Source organism: Thunnus maccoyii, chromosome 11, assembly GCF_910596095.1.
Source record: "Thunnus maccoyii chromosome 11, fThuMac1.1, whole genome shotgun sequence".
Classification (NCBI taxonomy): Eukaryota; Metazoa; Chordata; class Actinopteri; order Scombriformes; family Scombridae; genus Thunnus; species Thunnus maccoyii.
This window is the reverse complement of record NC_056543.1, coordinates 23090791-23114278: the sequence shown is the minus strand read 5'-3', so window position 1 is coordinate 23114278 and position 23488 is coordinate 23090791. Positions and strand designations below refer to the sequence as shown.

The following is a 23488-nucleotide window of genomic DNA, read 5'->3' as shown; positions in this document are numbered from 1 at the left end:
AGCACGAGTGACTTTCTGGCTGCTTCCCTCATGGACATCTGCACACTGCACAAAGAGATGTAGAAACACACACACACACACACACACACACACACACACACACACACACACACACACACACACACACACACAAACACACAGACACACGCACACTGGGTCATCCATCTAATGTGAAAAAAAAACTCTGAATCATCAGACATATTACTCACAGGCTACAGGCTAAAAACTGTGTTTGTTGCTACAGGTTACTATTGGTTACTCTGACAGTTGCATCACATCCAAGCTCTTTGCCAAGCGAGGGTGTATTTTATAACAATAATAAGTTGATATTTCTTAAGTATCTTAACATTGCCTGGATGTTTTGAAAATTCCCATGATGTGTGCCAACCAGTTGTTAATCAGCCACAATCAACTTCTTTCTGTTCAGTGTCATTTTAATAACTCTGTAAAGGGTTGCCTTTTTCTCGAGCAAGTAGATTCAGAGCCAGATTTGGGTGTACAGAAAGAAAACACATTACTGGAATAATACAGGGTGGGTGGGTAAGAAACACTAAGTTTATTAGCTCACTGAGGTCTTTATGATTTATGAAACAACTGAGTTCCAGGAACACACAGGAGTTATTACATAAGTCTCAGCAAATGACCATCAACAAGAGGATTAGGTTGATTTTATTGTCCTCAATTTACTCCAGTACTCCACACTAAAATGTTGAGGCATTTGTACTTAATTTGTTCTTAATATGAAGTTTGTTTTGATTGACTTTACATTTTTTTTACTTAAAGATAAGTTAATATTTTGCCCCCCTCATGTATGTTAATGGGGTGGACAAAATATTAGGACGACTTTTCAATGTAATGCACTCCAGTACACCACCACCACCCACTATGATAATAAACATAAACTAGAATTATCACCTTTCTGATGATGTCAGTAAAAACTGAAAATGTTATAAGCTTGGTAAAAGTAGACTTTATAGCAGAACTGTTGTATTGGATTGCATTAGATTGCACAGGTGTACCTAATAAAATGCTCGGAGAGTGTAGATCCCAAAGGAAGTGTATATGCCTAATATACTTTAAATAAACATATGCAGCCTAGTATAAATATGTCATGTACATGCACAGAAAAGTATAGACAAATAAAAATATCCAAAAACAAATTATTAAAAGAATGAATAAATGATGGATAAATTAATAAAAAATGACTTAAAAAAGGAGGTGCAAAGTACAAATGAGAGTACAATGTATTAATATATTAATGAAAGTGCAGGGTATCAGTTACAGTATTTGACATTAAAATCAATAACCTGTGCAGGAAAATGCATCTGTGATACAAATATAGAAACATAATCAATGGAACAGTAACACTGTAGGAACTTTACTGTATAACTGAATGAAAAACAGCAGGAATATGAATAGACATTGTAGTTTGAGTGGTTCTACAATAATTAAACCTCTGTTTATCTTGATTAACAGATAAAGACTTTGTGATAAAAAGAGACATTAGGAAATAAAAAATTCATTGGGAAAAATAGAGTTTTGGAATAAAAATGAAACACAAGAAAGGATTGAAAAGAAGACCTGTAATAAACTTTATTGTGAACAATATTGGATAATATTGCAATTTCATGGTTATGTTGTATACTTTTTCTGTATCTGTTCATCTGATTATTTATGTCTTATCTAACATGGAACACTTAAGGTTTCCATTAAAACCAGCGCCCTTTAGACCACTTACAACATTATAACACTGCTTAATAATTTAACGCAGAAATGGTATTTGAACAAAAAGCTAATTTCATGGTGCCCATATGAACATTGTAACAGTTTTTTCTTGCTGTATTCATTCATTTTGTTTATAATAAAAGATCCCTTCATAACGCACTACCAATGTAATAAATATAATCCATAGTCCTCATTCTGTGAAAAAAATGCATTCCAATGTTAATCTGATGTTATTATGAGACTTCAGCAGTCTGAGGTCATCACATGAAATGGCCATCTTCCAAAGTTACAGAGTTTTTAGAACAAAATGTTGTTGTTGTGTTATTATCCGTCCACTGCAGCTCAGCACAACAACACTGTGCAGGAAAACACAAAAAGGACTGTAACTTTGGAAGATACTCACTAAATCTGATTAACTCACACTGCTGACGTCTCATATTAATTTCAGATAAACTTTGGAATGTATGTTTGCACAGAATTTAATTGAACTGTGGATTTTGTCCCCCGTCACTTTATAAACATGTATGAAGAAGACGAATGATTATAGCAAGCAAAACCTGTGTCATTGTTTTAAAACAGACTTAAAAAAATATGAATCTATCCTTTAATAATGACTCTGTTCTGTTCAAGTGTTGCAGTCAGCCATGACAGTATGATAGTGAGCCAGCATGCACAACAACAGGACCCTGAACCTGAAGCAGCTTAATGAATTCAGCCTTCATTAATTGTATTATTTACACCTGTGCTTTTCCTACTGTGACGTCAACATGTCTTCAGTTAAAAATGACTGCCCTCATATGAGTCGTCTCTCTATCATTGTAGAGAAATTGATTTCTTTCTCTGTGCTTTTCACTAGTAGTGATCAATGGGAAAATATATAAGTTACAGTTTAACAAGTACTACAATGGACATTAGCATTTAGCTTTATTGTGTTTTTATTCTGAATTGCACGTCAGGACCAGGTGTTTACTCTTTTGTGTTTACCTTCATTAGCATTTGGGCTACTGTTAGGAACAAAAAACATATTTCAGGTTTTTCAGTTTCACCCAAATCCCATTGTGCTAGAACTTACTTTTTATTTATTGAATACAATTGAGACATACAACATGTCTGTTCTCAGACAAAACCTCCTTTAAAGGTGTCTGTTGGCTGTTGTCTGAGGTTTTTGTGTTTGCAGCAAAGATATTATAGTTAACTGGAAAACTAGGTGTAAAAAAACGTTTTTGTTAACGGAAATAAAAATAAAAACTAGACTAGAAAAAAATTAAATTAACTGGAACTATATTGTTTACTTACGAAACTGACCAAAATAAAAATATACGTTTTTATCAATTTTGTCAAATTTGTTAATCCAACAAGCATGAGGAGACACTGGTGCATATGTTTATTGAGACTGGGATGTCTACATCAGTGGTTCTCAAACTTTTTCATGTCAGGGACCCCTTAACTGACACAAATGAGACCACATACCCCCATCTGATAAGATTTTTGCTTTTAGATGTTTTATTTCAGAAAGTGTAGGAAACCCATGACCAATACTCATTGTGTTACTTATGGATGGAATTAGAGTGAAAATAAATTATTCCCCTTTTTGCTGGGGACCCCCTGGAACCCACTCAAGGACCCCTGGGGGTCCTCGGACCCCACTTTGAGAACCACATGACCAACCTGGCACATGAGTGAGTCAATCGCCTTCACAAAGTGTTGTGTTTGGAAATCTTGCGCCTTTTATAACAAAAAACTGAAACTAATACCGGAACTAATCATCTTTGAACAGTAAAAACTAAACTGAAACGAGCAAACCCACTGTGGAAACTAAGAAAACTGAGCTGAAAACAAACAATTAAAAACAAAATAAAAAATGAAAACTAATGAAAAATACAACGTTATAAGAACTCTGGTTTGCAGATGTTAAGAAGGTGGAGTTTGGGATGATTTTTATTGTAATACTGTGCTGAAGAGTGACTTTGAGGGGGGTGTAAATTTGGGATTTTTCAGAGCACATCCAGCTCCAGCTCCGGAGGAGGAGCCTCAGTGGAGGAAGTGGCTCCACAGATTGGATGCGTGTGTGTGTGTGTTGAGCAGTTACCTCCATAGTGAGTGTCGCTAACCACTGGATCGTGAAACGAGAAACAAAATACATCCTCAGGAGGGAACCACGCGCGAACTCGCCCTCGAGGAGTTGAAGATTAGTTTTTTTTTTCTTTTTTAATGTTCTTCGGTACAGGTTGAAAGCGGTGCAGCCGGTCCAGAAGCGAGCATTATGCATTCAGACTGCAGGCTGCTATGGGCAGAGCGGTAATGGTGGGCAGGGGACCGACAGGGGCCGGGGTCCTCGTCCTGTCGATTCTCATCATTCTCACCAAGGAGGGCTGTCGAGCGCAGAAAGGTTGGTGCCCCGCACAGCTGCGGTGACAACTGGAGGAGTCGTGTGTAACCGCAAGGACACGCGGCCATGGTGGTATAACACAAGCGTTTAGATGTGTAGAGATAACTTAAGCCAGAGGCTCGGCGTATTTTTACTGTGCACCAAAGTTAAAACCTACCTTACATGGCCGTGTGTACGTGGAATTCCGCTTGATTTACGCCGCTTGCCGCCGCCCGTCATCGGTGTGTTTGGTGAAAGAGTGGGGTAGTTAAACCAGGAAAACCGGTTCCTTGTTAAGGAACAACTGCTCCTTGGAGGATATGTTGTAAGCCGAATCAAACCGTGGCTTTCAACGAGTTGTTAAAAGTCTAAAGTCACAGTCTTTTTAGTTATTTGTGTTTCCAAATAAGCGAGGCACCTTTAAGTTGCCTGTTTTTTTAATGGAGTCTGGCTCTAAGTTGACTGTACGAGACAACAGCACATTTGGGAGCTTGTGGCCTTGTTTCTCGCCCCAGTTACACCTTTTTTTCGCATTTACCGTATTCCTAATACTATATGCTCGATCAGCGTGATGTGTTTGACAGGTGACGGGTTTCTTACACCATACTGAACCTAAAAAACAATATTTTATAGGTTTTAACGCAGACAACCAACCTCAGGTGGTCAGAGATTGGGGGTGGGGTGGCAGTGGGGGTATGACTGTAAACACGTGGACACAGTTTGTCATAACTTTAAATTTCAAATGAATTATAATTGAGTTTCTCTCTTTAAATATTTTGTGATATCTGTGCGATATTTTCAATTTTCTCAACAAGTTTAATGATGGAACAGTAGGCTCTATTTCTTATTGAATTGAGTTGTATTCTGGTTTGTTTTTGACCATCAGAGGGTGACTTTAGGAAGGTAATATGAACTCCTACTGAATCTGAACTCCTACTGAATACCATGCAGTTGTTCACTAACATTTATGAGTCAGAGTGAGGGAAGCAGCTTTTGTTTTTGTCCTGTTCATCTGGATAATGTCCACTGAGAAGCTCTTACGTAACACCAGGCTGACAGAACATCCACTTAGCACCATGAAGCGTGACTGTTGAGTGTTATCTCAGAGCCATAGGCCCACAGCATCAACACAAAGAAAAACAAATGTCTCCTAAAAATGTCTTAGGTCATACGTTTTGTAAAACAAATACGATCGGATGGCTGCTTCTTAAATTTTATGCTTTGGTCAAAATTAGTTGACGTTCTCAGCAGCACAGCTAAAATTGTTGTCTATAAAGCCCAAAACCAACCTAATGCTTTTCTCTTTGCTGAACCAAATAACATTACATTAATTCATTGTGCGTTTACCGAAAGTGACTTGGATTTTTATATCCTACATTCACACGCAGTTTGGTGTTTAATGTCTGGCACCAGGACACATCAACATGTGGGCAGGAGTCAAACCACCACCCCGATGATTAATGCTGCCACAGTTATCGCTCACATACTAAACCGAAAGGCCTATTCTAGTTAAACCAGAAATGATGTACAGACCTGCAGAAAGAAACCCAAACAAATCTCTAATCATACCGAGTCTTGTAAAATAAAAAAAGAAGGTAGATTAGGGCTGCAACTAGCAATTATTTTCAAGATATTTTAATTTGCTGGTTATTTTTTTGATTCAACTGTTAATCTTTTCATCAAAAAAATCTCAAAAGATTTAAAAAATATGCCTCTTGGATTTCCTGAGTACTAGATGATGTCACCAAATATCTTGTTTTTTCCGAGCAACAGTCCTAAACCCAAAGATAGTCAGTATATAATGATAGAAAACAAAGATAATCCTCACATTGCTTAAACAATTAATCAATTTTCAAATAGTTGCAGATTAATGTGTCTACAGATTGACCAATCAACTAATTGTCACAACCCTAGATAAGATTTATTACACTTTCTAATCCCTTACTTCCTGTGTGTCCTAAATGAAACTGGAATTACTAATGTAACATTTATAGATGTATTAGAACAAGCATATATTGTATGCATGTAAGCTATCAGTTTGGCCCCTCTCAACAGATGTGGAGCCCCTCCATTTTTTAAATGAAAGAAACCTAAAAATATAAGTAATAAAGGATAAGACAAGTGTTATTCTGTATTTTTCTTATTGTCAACAAATCTCATGTAAAGACCAATGAAACCAACCAAGTGTTAAGGCGCTAGTATACGGCATCGGAACTGCTTAGATGATTGAATAGCCTCAGAAACCCCCTACCCCCACACATTTCCCATAACTGAATTGGAGGCCTGCGTCCGACAATTTCTGTCTGAAAGACATAAATCTTTTGTAATGGGTCACAGATACATATTCATTTAAAATTGAAAAACTCAGTAATTTTCCAAAACAGATGGGCCTGTAATTACTAGCAAACGTTACTCAATCCGGAATAAATTGTGCATTTATTGGGGACTATTTTCAGACTTGAATTAATCCACATTTGGTGTGCAAGTATTTATGGCAGCAAGCTGACGTATGTGGTATAAACGCTAAATAAAAAAAAATAAAGTGCCTATGTTCATGGTAATGAAGGAACGTGTCACCTAGTGCTACTTTGTGGTTCATTAATGTGTTTTAATAGTTCCTGGACAACAGTGGAGGTCTAAGGAACAGAGGAATGAGCTATTTCAGGCAGCCAATACTTGATAGGAGGAACAATTCATTGTTGGTTTTGGTCTTTTAATGAGGTTTGTTGACAGTGACAGAAATATAGAATATCACCAGACTTGTCCTTTAACCTCCTGACATCTGTTTGTGTTGCTCTGCAGGTGATGGCTGTGGCCCCAGTGTGCTTGGCCCCAGCAGTGGGACTCTGTCCTCTCTGGGTTACCCAGGGACATACCCAAATGACACGGTGTGTGAGTGGGAGATCAGTGTGCCTCGCGGCAACAGGATCTACTTTCGCTTTGCTGAGCTGGATATAGAAGACAGCGACTGTCAGGTCAACTACCTCCGCCTCTACAATGGCGTTGGACCCGAGAGGAGTGAGATTGGTGAGAATGACAAGCAGTTACTGGACTGGATTTAGTCTGGTTTAGGGGAGAAAGTTACTGCCAAAATGACAACGCTGTCATCTATTCTGTCATATCAGTTGAAACTCAATTCATAAAAGCACCAATATAAAGTGAGCATGTCCTCCTAGTCTCAAATGAGCCATTTCTTAAATGGTATGCGTCTCAGTATCTCCCATACTTGTGTCACTGTCTGTATGTTTACATGCACAGCTGGTTACTAGGTTACAGGTTATGTCAGGAAATTGGAGAATGTATTAACATGTGCTGCAGTAACCTGGTTACTATGAGATCTGCATTACATTCTTAAAGATATATAGGATTGCAAGTAACGATTATTTTCAATATTGTTTAATCTGTAAATTATTTTCTCGATTAATGGATTACTTATTTGGTCTATAAAATGTCCGAAAATGGTGAAAAATGTCGGTCCCTGTTTCCCAGAGCCCAGGATGACATCCTCAATCCAGTCCACAATCTAAAGATCCAAAGGAATATCTAAAGGACTAAAGAAAACTAAAAATACAAAGAGACTAGAAAATATTCAAATTTTCAGAATCCGGAATCAGAGAATTTGGACTTTTTTTTCTTAAAAAATGACTCCAAATGATTAATCGATTTATCAAAATAGTTGGCTCTTAATTTAATAGTTGTCAACTAATCGATTAATCAGCTAATCATTGCAGCTGTAGAGATATATTGTGTGTGTATATACAATACCTAAAGCGGAATATGTCTGATCTTTATAAATAATGTTCAGCTGTTGAAACCAAACTATTTCATTTTCAGTTTTAGGACTGTGCATATCTGAGTTTATCTAATTGTTTTTGATGTGTGGAAGAGGATGATGTGTGTTTTTTTTTTTTTTAAGGTGAAACATAAACAAGGATGAATAGCCACAGTCTGTGCTATTGTCATAGCAGTACTTACTCTCTGAAGTATTTGCTTACATGATGTTTAAAAAAATCAGTGTGCTGCAGCACGCTGACAATACCAGGTCACTTGAGTGCATGTAAACACAGCGACTGACAATGCGCTGGTCACATGATAAGCACCTAGTCATCAGTGATTGTAGATGATAGAAAGCTACATATTAGACCTGTAGATGCACAGTGCCATTGTTCAGTATGTTCTTTCTTGCTTTGACATTGCTGTAATGAGATGGCTCCATAAGAGTTTGAGAAAAGGCTGATTATAAGTTACTGAAAATTAGTTGAACAGATTATGACATGATATGAATTTTCATTTTAGGGGAGAACCATTTCTTGAAATGCTCCCAGCTTAAAAGTACAGTCAGTAATCTGTTACTAGCACCTGGGTGATTTTTGCTTTCCTAGAGTTGGTTTGTGAGCACGTGTTGAGAATTGTCAAATTCATTTTTGAAATATTTTAATCCATCAAGACGATGAAGATCAGCTGTATCATTCTGTCCTGGGTTATATGAAAGGCACTCTATTGTTGGCTCTTTTGATGTAAAGCCCAGTTAGTCACAGCAATCACTAAAGATTTTTTTCTGCATTATTATATAACATAATGCTTGTGTTATGGTAGATCTGTTGTTATATTTGTTATACTTTACAGGCTTTTGTAACTAACCAGAACCATTTTTGTCCTGCATCTCCTACATATTCTCCCACGGCTGCCTGTGCTGTGCAACAGTCAAGTACTGCGGTTTGGGTCTGAAGATTAAAGAGCTTATCGAGTCCACTGGCAACCAGGTCACGGTCCAGTTCATGAGTGGGACCCACACCACAGGACGTGGATTCTACCTGTCCTACTCCACCACTGAACACACAGGTACCTGCTCGTTCTCTTCTCTGCATTTTATGTGTTGATCATCAGGTTTCCCCCTGTAGGTCCCAGCCTGCAGGGGTAGTCATGTGATAGAGGTGTAGCAGACTGGAATGATGTTTTGTTGAAGTCGTCTTAATATCAAGTTTGGTTACATTTCTGTTTTGGCCCCAGGTGTTAGAGTTGCTCTGGAGACCGTGTGTGTCACTGATCGAGTTAAAGTCCAATGTGAGGCTGATTACAGCTGTTTCATTCTGCACCACCTCCTCAGTGTTAGCTATCTGATCTAAATAGATTGTCCTGGAAAGCCCTGTACACAGGTCAGCTAATGTGTGTGTGTGTGTGTGTGTGTGTGTGTTTTATCTCTTCATATGTCACCTTTCTAGACAATCACAAACAGCCTTGTCTGTTTCTCGACCACTTTGCAGTTTTTTTGGGTTTTCACAGTGTTCGTGCTCCAGGATCTGTAATAAATCCCAAAGCCGTGTTTCATCCTGTGCTAGGATGTTTTTTTTCAAGTTGAAACATGAATACTATGAGAACTGGAGATTACAAATGTTTTGACAGTGACATTTCTCTCTCACTCAGTAACATGAGTGTGCTCCGTGTGTGTGATATTAGGTCAATGTTGGTGGGTTTTTGATGGCCTGGAGTTGCAAAGCACAAACAGCGTTGGATGAAATGCATTAACAAAACAGAAAAAATGACCACAACAGTATTTCATAAACCACATGAACAAATCACTTAATGCAGCATTTCACAGACATCACAACACTGCAGAACACAAAATCACACTGGAGGTCTTCTCAGGTCTACACTGTTGTAATATTGCTAGTTATACTTACTCTAATTAGGCTGGGTAGGTCCTGTTGTGTTGCCATGGGTCACAGGTCTAAATATATCTTATACCCAAGTAGTTGATCAGCAGAAAATAAATCAACAACAATTTTGTTGATTGAATACTTATTAAAGTCATTTATCACTGATTTCAGCTTTTCAAGAATGAGTATTTACTGCTGTAATTAGTTTTCTATCACTTTATATCAAATCACTTTTGACTGTTGGTAGACAAAACAAGTAGAGCCACAATGATTAGTCAGTTAATCAATCGCCAGAAAAATAATCAGAAACTATTTTGTTGATCAATTGTTTAGGTCTTTTTTTTTTTTTTTTTTTTTAGCAAAAATGCCAAATATTTGATTTCAGATTATTAAATTTGGGAATTAATTGCTTTTTCTCGTCTTACACTATAGTAAATTGAGTATCTTTGAGTTTTGGACTGTAGATTGGATTGTATATGATATATAAATAGGAAATTGTGATTGGAATTTTTTCAGTTTTTTGACGCGTTACAGACCAAAACGATTAATTGAAAAAATAGTTGTATTGTTAATTGATAATGAAAGTAACTGTAAAAACAAAAAAAAACACGTTTTCATTTGTTGCATTTTCTCCTTTGTTAATGTGTTTTGTTTTGTCTGTGCTCTGCATGTCAGAGCCACTGTATATGAGAGATCAAAATACATTATATACAGTACATGTCCCATAATCCCATAAGCAAACAGTGTCTACAGTTAGATGACTTGAGCTGAATGGAGGGCTGTGTGCAGTTTTGTGGTAGTGGTGCTGGAGGCCAAATGAGAAGAGCATTTACGATGCTGTGTTTGCTTCCCGTTGAGTGTATTTAATCACACAGAAGAGATAAGGAGCTGCTGCCCGGCTGTAAACGTTACATTCTGATCAGCCACATATCTGGAATTCCAACTGTAATATGCAGGGTCATCATGCTAGTGGGAATTGTCTAAATTTAATGTTTTTCCATCCTAAATGATTGAACAGGCAGTAATGAATACTGAGGGGTGGCACCAGCAGATTTGTGTGTAGCTGTTCAAGAAGATTTCTCAGTTCCTGCTCAGACATGAATGTGTCTGTGTCTGGGTTTGGTCAGATAGCAGTTCAGCAGTCGTCCATGTCTGCATGAAAAACTGTGAATCTAGACCGACTTTAATGTATTTGTGGTTTGTTCTTTGTGACTGTTTTTCAAATGAGTGTGGCTGGTAAAAGAGAGCAGAGAGGGATAGTGGAGAATGCAGACAGATATTTCTAGAAGCAGGAAGAGTGAGAGACATTTGAAAGCTCGATGAGAAGAAGGGGAAGAGAGGCAAGAGGAAGTGAGAGTAATTGAGAAGAAAGTGGTAATATTTTGTGGTTTTATTATAAGGCTTCTCCTCAATGGGAAGCTGTCAATTTTCCTCTAATGTGAAATGATATTACTGAAGAGATACGATAGTAGACATGCACATGTGCTAGATTATTATCTAAGAAAACTGTCTTTTTCACACCCACTTAACAGTGGTGCATAAAAGAAAATAATTAGTAGATATCAAGAATTTCCTCCCATTGACTCTGTGATTGTAAGCTTCATTTAAAAAAAAGTTGTGAAACATCTAATAAAACATCATTTCTAAGCCAGTAGTGGAGTTAAGAGTGTTTATCTCACCCTGTCAGTACATGAGGAGATTTTGTCTGGTTTCTGTGTGATGATTTTTATCACATCATAAAAGAAGAACGCAGAGTGATATATTTACCCATCATAACAGTTATCTTAACAATATTGTCTATGCTTTTAGGATATTATTCATAAAAACAATTGTGTATCATCTAAATGTCCAAATATTAACTTTAAAATTCATAATCCTGTGAATATTCACATTGTAAGTGAGGAGTTTGAGTTATATGAGTTTTTCTTAATGGCCATCACAATTTCCCAGAGCCAAAAATGACTCTTGTGTGGTCCAACCAACAGTGAAAAAACAACTAAATGTCTGATTTACAATGACCAGAGAAAAAGAGCAGTCAATTATAGAAGCTGAAACTGGAGAATGTTGGTTTTTTTGTCTTGATAAATGACTTGTATGATTAATCGATTATCAGCATTGTTGCAGATTTACTTTCTGTTTATTGACTAATTGAGTAATCAGCCCGCTATTAAAGCACTTGCGTCAGTTGCATATTTATGTAACAGACACAGATCCATCTACAGCCAAAGAACGTTTTATAAAACTTAATAAAAGTGCTTATTCATCATCTGTGTTTTGGCACTGATAACAGATGATAAGTTATCAGCTCTTCTCTCCCCTCAGCAGACTTATTGCACAACTGTGACTGTTTGATACTTGATGGTGTGGACACTGTTTGGCTGTTATGGGAATACCCACCCATAGTTATTGTGCGTGGTAGTCCGGGAGACAAAGAAACAACTTCTGATGTCTAAAATTGGATGTTCTTTTCAATAAGAATATTGTTGATGAGTACTGTGTGATTGCCATTCTGAAGGGCATGCTTTGTCATGTGGAACATTTTCAGTGATTTCAGATAAACGGATAATTGAAGCCACAAGAAGAGGAAGGCAGTGGCGTGCGTGCAGGAGAGTAGTAATTCAGTCTTAGTGGTCATCTCGGTGCAACTGAATCACTCTGGAAGACAAACAAGGCCGTCAATGAGTCCAGCTACAGCAGATTTTTCCACCAAAGTATTGAATTGTGTTCGTCCATACGCATTATGCTAGTCATGGAATTGATCATGCAGACGAGTGTGGGTGGACAGTGTGCACAGCTAAGTAAATCAGTCACCATGGTGACTTTTGGTGGTTGGGGGTATTTGTTAGTTTGACTCAGTGGTTGGTTTACCAGATAAATGTTGTTTTTTTGATAATGTGGTCAAGACTCATCAAGAAAGACCACCTCCGCTCAGTTTTTCATTGCATTCCCAGGAACCTAACCCCATCCTGTTGGACATGTGGTGTGCCTCATCACTGAAACACTTATGTCATTAGGAACAACCCAGCTCACACATTCTTTTGTGTTGTTGTTCGAAATGGAGATTAAGTCAGTTGACAGAAAACTAATAAGCCTTTCTGCATTAGTTTTTACCTTGCGAGGTAACTGGATTCGCAAGATCACAACATCACGCGAGAATCCATCTCGTCAGGCTTCAAGTTATGCGCTTGTGTCCGAACCACCGGTGGTTCGAACCAATCAATGTCTTGTGAATATTCTCGCGTGATGCCTGGAAAGGTAAGATGGTGGTAGACAAATGGTTCGTCCAATCACCTGCTAAGTATTTTTTGTGCCTGCCCTTTTCCAAACAGTTGCCAAGGACGACTTCTCAGATAGTTCTGTGTAACAAACCGTCTGGCGTGTCAGATTTCATGACTTCTGGCTCTTTTAATAAAGGCTAAGGGCTGTTTGTTGGCTTGTGTGAAAAATCTGATGTCAGTTTGACAGGGAAGTAGCGGTGACTTTGCAAACAGTTTGTTCAGAGCAGGCTGAAGCCCTGGCTTTTGACTGTCAGGGAGTATTTTCACATACGTACACATCAAGTTTTGACTATGTTTCACATAGACATCATATATAAATGACAGAAAGTCACAAAAAGCATGATATGTCCCCTTTAACTAACTGTAAGCCCAGAATAAGGCTTTCCAGCTAAATGTTCCCTCAGGTTTTAACATACTAAGCTCACAGTCAAGTCAACCGAACATCATCTTTATCTCTGCTGCCTGTTCAACTAGGCATCATCACCACCGGCTTTACCCTGAGAAAGTACCAGTACTATGTGTCGTATCAAGCCAATTGTAACATTTTTCTGTGAGAAAATTGTTGTCAGTTTTGATGACTTTCAGTAGTTTGATTATATGGAAGTGTAAATGGTTGTGTCTAGCCAAAGAGAGAAACAAATGCAGAGAAACTTGTTCTGACACTGTTCATTTGCCTTTTTCAGATCTAATCACCTGCCTGGACAAAGGAACTGACTTTCCGGAGGCAGAGTTCAGGTAAATAATGTTTGCTTTGTGGGGTATTTGTGCGGTGATCAAGCTGTTTTGATGTTCACTGTTTGTCTCGCTCCTCCTTCTTTTTCTAGTAAATTCTGTCCAGCGGGCTGCTTGACATCTACCGAGGAGATTTCTGGAACTATCCCTAATGGATACCGAGAGGCGAGTACATCCAGTTAATGATGTCGGGGTTCAAAACTATTAAGTTGATAAGCTTGAATTATTCATATGATATGAATGAAAGTTGAACTGGGAGAAATGTGACTCCTAAAATTAATGCAGTCCTCTAGAGAGAAGACGTATCACTCTGTTGGAGTTGTAACTGCAGAAATCCTCAGTCCATGAGTGATTGTGCAGTGGTGTTACAGAGTGGAGGTTCCTCCCTCGCAAACCCAACAACACACCAGTTTCATTTTGGCCTGCATTCAAGTTACTCGCAGAATTAACATTAATTAGCAACAGCTGATATAGTGTGCTGCTGTTTACATTTGTCATTTTAACCGGTCAAATTGATGGTCAGCAGTGGCAAAAAAAAATTAAAGTGTTTGTTCGCTGCTCTGTACTGAAAATAGGAGAGATAACAGATTCAAATAACTGGTGTCAGGAATCATTTTTTGCATTCACACACTCTAATTTGCACTCATATATACAGGCGAAATACTCGCACTGTCGCCCATGCTGTCGAGAGCAGCTTTGCAGCAGGTTGAGGTGGACAAAACACTGTAGAGTAAAGAAAGAATCAGCATGTCATGGGGTTTATTTTAGCAGAGACCGATTCATTAAAATATGCTTGTATCGGCCCCAGCTTGGATTCTTAGGATTTGCTCGGGACAACCATATATACGGTATACGTGTGTGTGCGTGTGCGTGTATTTGTGCTTGCATGGTGGTGATAGTCATTGTCTCATATGAGTCATGGTGCCCACCAGTCTCCCGCTGTTTGCTCATGATTCCCACTGTAACCTCGCAGGAACCACCAGACCATCAGCATTTGCTTACTCATGTTATCATGACCTTGCTCCATTACTTTTGTCTTTTGTCACCATCCATTACTGAGCTGCAAGTCTGCATATCTTTCAGCTTGATTCATCGAAGGCTTCTCTTTCTTCCTTGTGTAAACGGGCCCCTCGCTCTGTGGTATGCGAGTCCTGGACTGATGACCTCACAGCGCCCCCGCTGTGCGTGAGGTCATGGGCGCCGAGACTCTGGCTGGTGACTTCATGCTCGGAGTTTGGGGTTGTTGAAGGAGGGAGGGGTGTTGGCTAGCTGATGGAGGACAGGGAGGAGCGGCGGGGTGTGCTTCAGGGAGTGAGGTGCCCCACAGGAACAGAGGAGGGGCTGGGTCAGGGGGTGAAAGGGAGGTGAGATAATAGTTTGGCCGAAAATAATAGCCCTCTAATCCAGTCCAGCTGCAAGAGGGTGCTGAGCAGAGCTGTGTGTTTAAGTGTGTGTGTTCTGGAGAGACAAAAAGCTAGAGAGTGAGTCAGTGTGATTGAGATGTTGGAGAAAACCTTTGTGTGCATGCCTGGGTGTTTTTTAAAAATTTTTTGCATGTGTGCATGTGATTCATTCATGCTTGTCTTTTTTGGGGTGTATGTATGTCACAACACTGTAATATTATGGTGATTGTGGAGGCCTGATGCAATACTGTTCTGCATACTTGAGTCTGTTTCACGCAGTTGCCCCACCCAGACCCTGCAGCTCGCTTTCTCTTCTTAAATTTTAATGCTCTTTTTAATTTAAAATTTAAATTGCCACATCCAACTTATCTTATGTATGTATGTGTGTGTAAGTGTGGTTTCCTCTGTTGGAGGCAGGGTGCGGTGGTTTGGAGCAGTGCTTAGTGTTTGTGTTAGTGGTTTGGTATGGCGCTCCGTAGGATGTGGTGTATGCTTTTGGGAAGTTTAAGAGTCACAGGGCAAGTGTTGATTGCTTGTGGCAGCAGTGACTGCTGTCTGTGTGTATGTGTATGTATGTGTGTGTGTGTGTGTGTGTGTGTGTGTGTGTGTGTGTGTGTGTGAATAAATGCGTATGTGTATGCATACTTGTCACTGGGTAACAAGAGTTTTCGCACAATCTTGTCAGCTGTGGATTCCAGTGTGGGCCTTTTTCCAGTAATAAATTTCCACCTCACTCAACCAGCTGTTCATGGGAAGGAGCTTGTGGCCAGAGTGGAATCAGGCTTTTGTCCGTTTCTCAGTGATGTGGCAGCAGGTTTGGGCTGGAATGCGGCTGGCGGTGAATCATTACCAGTGCCACTTAGTATTCTCTCTACAGAGGAGTGACATCATGCTGATTCATCAGCCTTTAACTGCCACAGTCTGAAGGTTGAGAGTTTGCTCTCTGTGATCACACTGAAAGACAGTACTGCCTGATCTCACTCACTTACCTGCAAATGGTCCTTGTTTTGCATTGCTGCCTGTCGGCCCCTGATTCTGCATTTCAACCGCGGGTTGAAACCTAGTAAAAGTTTTGATTACCTTCACAAGCTTTAACCAAAAACGTCTCTGCTCCAGAGTTAGTATTCTTTGATGGCCCAGGAACTACCAGGGTTCAAGTCTGCTGTACAGTCACTCACTGGTCAAAACCAAGCTCTGATTGCTACAGCATGTACTCAGCATTCATTCAGACTGCAAAAGCAATAACTGTGATCAATATCAGGGCTTTTTGTGTGTCAAACAAATATTAACATAATTTCTTTTTCTATAATTTCCTAAATGTAGCTGCTGTGTAACTGTTAGTTCTTAGGTCATTTCTTTGAAAGAGTTATGTAATTTGGTAGTATACAGGAAATGTGCTCATTATAGAGAATCTAACATGTAGTTTGACACAAAACTACACACTGACAACTAAGTGTTTTCTGTTAAAGAATTTTTAAGAGTCTAATTTGATACGAATTTTTGCAAATGAACAACTATGTATGAACCCAAATGTAATGAACTGGCACTTACCAACTAAACCAAATCAACATCCTAAAAAATTAACCTGCAAATTATAAAATATATAATAATATATAAAATATCCAGGAAATAAGTATAAAATGAAAGGACCTGTAAAATGAAGAGTTACCAGAATTTCTTGAAATGTTACTGATGTTTTTAAAAAAGCTACAGACAACTTCAAGACTAGCCTAAGAGAACGTGAGATGGGCTAACACGAAAAAAAGTCAAAAGTAAGTTCACTTTCAAGGCAGTTACAATAAAGTAGTGTAATAATCAATTAATCGATCAACAGAAAAAAAGCACCATTTTGATCATCACTTAATTGTCATTTTTCAAGCAACAAGGACTAAGAGTCTACACCCATGTTAGCTGCTCTGTGAAACAGTACTAAGGCACAGCATTTCTTTGGGTTAAATGCTAATGTCAGCATGCTAACATGCCCACAACGACAGTTTAGCGTGCTAACATTTGCTAATTAGAAGCCTGCACCAAATTTCTTGGCAATCCATCCAATAATTTTTGAGACGTTTCACTAAAAACCATGAATGTCAACCTCATGGCTACATAAGAGGAAAGTCAGGGATCACCAAAGACATATGAAAAATTGTGTCTTGAACAAAGACTTGGCTTTGTAATCGGTTATAAGTCTAATTATATATTCATATATATTCACGGTACATCATGATGAGATGGCAGCACAAATGCATGAGTTTTAGTTTCTATGACTATTTGTTATAATAGAAAGGTGCATAACCAGAATCTCTCATCTTTCTTTCTTTCCTTTCATTCTGCAGTCCTCTCCTCTGTGTGTGGCAGCCATCCATGCAGGTGTAGTGTCCAACGCTGTTGGAGGGAGGATCAACGTGGTCAGCAGCAAAGGCATCCCTCACTATGAGGGCACACTGGCTAACAATGTCACTTCCACTGGGTAAGAACTGTAGGCACTACAGCACACAAACCTCCTGCACTCTTATCTTCATTTACTTTGGTGTATGACACTACTCCTCCTCATCATGTGTACTTGGTGCTCATTATTTTGATTTGTATCTTTCAGAAAAGACTAAAAACTGAAATCGATTAGCTTTTATTTAGTGTATTCTTGTTTCTCTAATCACACACATCTCTTCCCTCCTCAGAGGAACTTTGTCAAACAGTCTCTTCACCTTCAGGACCAATGGTGAGTTGTTTTTTCACTAAAGCACCATTAAGAGCTGTAATAGTTTTGCTGGGGAAGTCCTGTAAATGTAATTATTACCTTCAGCATCTGTAATTTTAATTAAGTGCAGATCTTGCCATGACTGTAATTTTTATAGGTCTGCAACAAAAAATCTGGAGTAAATTACTTAGTGTTTTAACACAGGCTCACAGTTCAAACTTGATTGCTGTTAATGTCTGACCTGAAATTTCTAATGTAGACACAGGCAGAAAAACTCAAGTGTACATCTGGACTTCAGTGTCTGGGTTATGAGCAGGAATCCTTCGTCTTTTATCCAAATGGACCTCTGGAATTATGTAAAATGATATTAAGGCCCTGTGCACTAAATCTAATTGAATTTCTTAAACGGTTAATCTTGTTATTAACGATGGTGCTGGCTTCTCTGTGCTTGCAGGCTGCTATGGAACTCTGGGATTAGAGTCCGGCGGTGTTGCAGACACTCAGCTCTCTGCTTCGTCTGAGTGGGAATGGAACAACATCATTGGTCAACACAGTGTGTGGGCGTCATCAGGGGCACGGCTAAAAAAGGAGGGGCTGCCTTGGGCGCCTTCTCAGAGTGACCAGAAGCAGTGGCTGCAGGTCGATCTGAAGAGGGAGAAGAGGATCACAGGTACACAAGACATTCATATACAAACACTCACTGGTATTACTATACACTATAACCACTATCCTGAATTTATCTTAAGTTAAAGGGGACATATCATGCACATGACACACACACACACACAGGTCTATATTTATATTCTGGGGCTGTGCTGGAATATCTTTGCATGACTTACAGTTCATGCAGCCCCTCAGTTCAGCCTCTGTCTGAAACAGGTCATTTTAGCTCCTTCTCTTTAAGGCCCCTCTCCTGATGAGCCCACTCTGTTCTGATTGGTTAGCGTCCAGAAGCTGACTTCCACCAGCTTCAGAGGCTACGTGAACAAACCGTAGTAGTAGGATTTCACTTCTTTTTCTAGTTCTTTACTCGAAATATAAACTTCTCAAATACATTCGTATATGTTCGAGCTAAAGTCCAATCTGAAATATGCAAGTGGACAACACAAACAACCTGTGGAACAACTTGAACAACAAAGGGTTGGCTGTTTATGGGCATGTGTGAACAATATGATGTCCGTTCGATGGGGAAGTAGAGGTAAGGAAGTGTTCAGAGCAGGCTGAAGCCTGAGCTTTTATCTTTTAGGGATCTTTTAACATACGTTCACCTTATATTTTGGAACTTGGACCATGTTTAACATAGACATCTGACATCATAACAGTATAAAAATGACAGAAAATCACAAAAAGCACAATATGTCCCCTTAACTGTAAGCCCAGAACAAGGCTTTTCAACAAAATGTTCTCTTCGGTTTTAACATACTAAGCTCACAATCAAGTCAACTGTACATCAACTTTGTCTCTGCTGTCTGTCCATCTAGGCATCACCACCACCGGTTCTACCCTGAGAGAGTACCAGTACTATCTTTCAGCGTACCGGGTCCTGTACAGTCATGATGGCCAGCAGTGGTACAGCTACAGGGAAGCCAATTCTACACAAGACAAGGTAATACAATCACTAAATCAATAAACCCTGCTCGCTCAACAGTTACGTCACTGGCTTTCACTTGTCTGTTATTTTTTTTTCAAATTGGTGCAAATGGACAAAAATGTCACTTTAGAAGGCTGCAGGGACACATACTTGGATTGTTTCTATAGCAACTGGTATTGACTAAGGGATGTTTATGTCAGGAAATGGGAGCAGTGAGTGGTTTGAGTTAAGTGCTGTGGTAGACAAATCAGGACACTCGGGCATTAATAATGAATGGATATGGATTTAGTGGCAGGGTTGTAAGGCTGGAAGTGCTGTCTACGAGCTGCTATCTGCTGAGAGTCTTACAGGCTCTTTGTGTGTTGAGGAAAGTAGTTATTAGTTTGCCAAGTTGGAAATTAATCGGCTTACGGCTTATAGTGGATTTGTTCAGTCTGAAACAAGAATTGCTCTGGTGAACATTTTTTAATTCTTAAGTACTACTACTGGTCTACAACTGGGTTTAAATCTCTGGCACAAATAAGAGTGTTTGTTCCCATGTTGTGGTAGATTTTCCAAGGCAACATCAACTACCTGCATGAGGTGAGGAATAACTTCATTCCTCCTATCGAGGCCCGGTTTGTGAGGATAAATCCAACCTCATGGCACCAGAGAATTGCGCTCAAGTTGGAGCTCCTTGGCTGCCAACTTCATACAGGTAAATAAATATTATATAATAATATAACAATAAATGTTTCTATTCTTTGGATCTAAGATGTTTATTTATTTATTTATTTATTTTTGACAGTGAGGCAGAGGCCGGAACCGAGGGCCCCCTCTCGTCGCACTCCACCTCCTGCCGGTACAAAACGCCCACCTCAGCTTGGCCAGACCACACACACCCCAGACATCAGAAACACCACTATGCCTCCTCACACAGGCAAAGGTGTGTCAGATTTTAGATCTAACGGCTCGTTTGACCCCTTATAGAGATGTTTATCATCTGGTATTTATTGCTGTGTTTTTGCTCTTAGATGTGGCACTTGCAGCAGTTCTGGTGCCCGTGTTGGTCATGGTTCTGACTGCTCTCATCTTGATTGTGGTTTGCGCTTGGCACTGGAGGAACAGGTACGTCTTCTACATGAGTAAATGAAGTCTCAAATGAAAATGATGGTGTTGCTCTCCATGATTTTAATATTTCTTTCTTTATAGAAAGAAGAGCTCTGAAGGAATGTACGATCTTCCTCACTGGGATCGCACAGGTAGGTCATCGCTCTGCAGGATGGGTTTATTGGTTCTGTTTGAGGGGTTTCTAGTTACAGCTCATTGTGAATTTGCTGCAGACTGGTGGAAAAGCATGAAGCAACTGCTGCCATCCAAGATGGTGGAGACCGAGGATTCAGTTCGGTACAGCAGCAGTGAGGTGGGCCGGCTAACAGGGAGAGGTGCTGTACCCAGACTACATGCTGAACCTGCAGGTACATGCTGTTGATTATTAACTATTGAAGGAAGCAGCTTTGATTTTGATGGTTTGATAGATAAACCAAGACATTGGGTGATTTTATCAGCAACTGAGATTGACATACCACCACAACACTGCAGTTTAGATCTCAGTAGGTTACATTAGTTACATAGTTAAATTTTAAGTCAAATTATGTGTCTTTTCTTAAGTATTTTCTTTTGTAACGTCAAAGTATCTGCACACACTAGATGCATAAAACTCTGTAAATGTACAAAGACAGAAATGTGCATTCACATTCTTTTTGTCAGATTTAAAAAGCAGTGCATGGCTTCATTTTATAAATCTGAGGCAACGTAATAAACAATAGCCTCCATACATATAGTGTATACACTGCACTTTTTAGAACATGCTACATGGAAATCTGAGGGTTGTTTCAACTTCACAGTTATTGTTCTTTTGTGAATTGTTGAGCATGTTGCGGACAGTGTGGACAACATGTAATCTATGAAGTATAAGTTGTTATTATATGGTGACATGCTCTCTTTTCAGAGTACGCCCAGCCCCTGGTGAGTGGTGTTACAACATTAGGTCCACGATCAACCTTTAAACCAGACGAGGGGCCTGACCCAGGATACACAGATCCTGACCTGTACGACGCCCCCATCTCACCAGATGTATACCACGCCTATGCAGAACCCCTGCCAGCTTCAGGAGCTGAATATGCTACACCCATTGTGGTCGATATGGGTTGCCACCCATCGGGGGGCTCCTCTTTGAACCAGCCCTCCACAGTGTGTAGTTTCATGGGTGCCGGGCCCTCCTCCCTGCTCACACGGACAGACAGTGGCCACTCAGGGAGGTCGGCGTATGATACGCCCAAAAATGCCACTGGACAGGCCACACCCACTGAGGACCTGACCTATCAGGTGCCTCAGAGTAGCACTCAGAAGCCAACGGAACACAGCTAAAGAGCAGAGTCGGGATGCACATGGCTTTTAATCCGCCCCTCACTGCCAACGCAACCTTGACAGGCAAAGAGGGTTGATAGAGGAGGAGGTGTGAACCTGTGAGCCCTTGAGTCTGGGCTCGAGTCTTGAATGAACACTACCTTAGCTTTAGATTCATCTGGAGATGTCTGTATTGCCTAATTGTTTCTGCATGGCCACAATCTGCTTGTGTAGTGCCATTACAGTCCTATCACTGAAACCACAAAGATGAATGTGCTTGTGCCAGACGTGAGAGTCGGAGATGGATGGATGGATTGACGGAGGATGAAAAAGGAGAGAGCTGACTACTATTTGATAAAAAGACTTTGTCCCTGTCCTGTGATTCTTGGTAGTTCTTGCATTCTGTGAAACTGTGATTTCCATTATTCCATTATTATTCTGTTACATACTGAACCAGGTTCAACTGAAATGTACATGATGATTTACATTCTACAAATCTGAGGGTTATTTTATTGAATTGATCGCATGTTGCATTAAGTAGCCTGCACCCAAGGTCAAAAGAATTCCTCCTTTCTTGAGAAACTCTAGTTTTCCACGGTACGTTTTGTCTTACCTTGTTTAAAAGCATGACTTGAAATTGTGTATAGTTCTAGTAATTCCATCACTGCAAACCTGTTAAATTCTCAAATGATTTACTGATATTTATTTTTTATTTCACATCCTGCTGACAAGGAAATACTCTTTTTAAGAAATTGCCCACCACCGCCCTCATAGATTACAGATCACAGACGTGCGTGGTTGCACTGTTGTAATGGGAACACTGTTGTGTCACAACAAACGTTGACAACTTGTTAGTGACTGATGAACCCTGTCGGAGATGTTTGTTTGTATGTGAACTTGAAAAGGCTGATCGGTAGAGGATCGATCCAAAGAGAAAATACTTCTTGTAATATTGAAGACCAAATGTTGCCTTTTCTGATTATGCAATGTTGATTCACAACAGGTCCAACGTTCACGATTGTGCCAACATCACAAGTTTAGCCAAATACACCTTAAAGCAGTCTTAATGTAAGAAGTAAAGCATCATTTGTAAAGGCCTAGTGGGCCTAGCAAAAAGGTACAGAGAAAATGGGTAAATCTGTTACAGCTGATAGTTTCATAGAAACACCCTCTGGTGTCTGAGCTTCCTGTATGTTTGTCCTGAACTTTTTTTTTGGTTTTACTTGCATCATGTTGATTGTCTCGTGTTGAAATGGGTGTTTGATCTGTCGTAATTGGGTGTGACTTGTTACTTTCTTGTGTCTGTGTTTTTTTTGGGTTTTTTTGGACTGGTTATGATATGGCTTATAGTCGTTGTAGGACATGTTTGTCTGTAGCACCGGTGGTAATTAAAAAGTCCACAGTAGACTGCATTCCTCTCTTGTCCTCCTCCTGTGGTACAGACGTGACCAAACACTTGGCGGCAGGAGCGCAGATGGAGGAGAAAAATGGGACGAGCTGCTTTTTAACTTTACAGAACAGCAACCTCGCCTGGAGGAGGGGTTGCTGTGTTGTTCACACAGCTGTACTCCATAACCAAGGCAATCTACATGCAGAGTTGTGGTGCTCCCTGGTCACAGAGGAGTTGTTTATGTGGCTCTCACTGATT

General features: G+C 39.7%; 1 protein-coding gene across 2 annotated transcripts; it reads left to right on the top strand.

Annotated features, from left to right (window-relative positions):
- Nucleotides 1-3746: 3746 nt before the first annotated feature.
- dcbld2 (discoidin, CUB and LCCL domain containing 2) lies at nt 3747-23252 on the top strand. Of its 2 annotated transcripts, XM_042425651.1 has the most exons (15): nt 3748-4114; nt 6896-7120; nt 8798-8935; nt 13712-13763; nt 13853-13925; nt 17500-17633; nt 17842-17882; nt 18316-18531; nt 19343-19467; nt 20002-20149; nt 20240-20377; nt 20466-20559; nt 20644-20693; nt 20775-20909; nt 21443-23252. In XM_042425651.1, exons 1-15 carry the CDS (start codon nt 4012-4014, stop codon nt 21859-21861), a joined length of 2091 nt encoding a protein of 696 aa, XP_042281585.1. In that variant the 5' UTR covers nt 3748-4011; the 3' UTR covers nt 21862-23252. The 2 variants fall into 2 exon arrangements, with proteins under 2 accessions (XP_042281584.1, XP_042281585.1); XM_042425650.1 differs by having other exon boundaries at nt 3747-4114; nt 20644-20909.
- Nucleotides 23253-23488: the final 236 nt, after the last annotated feature.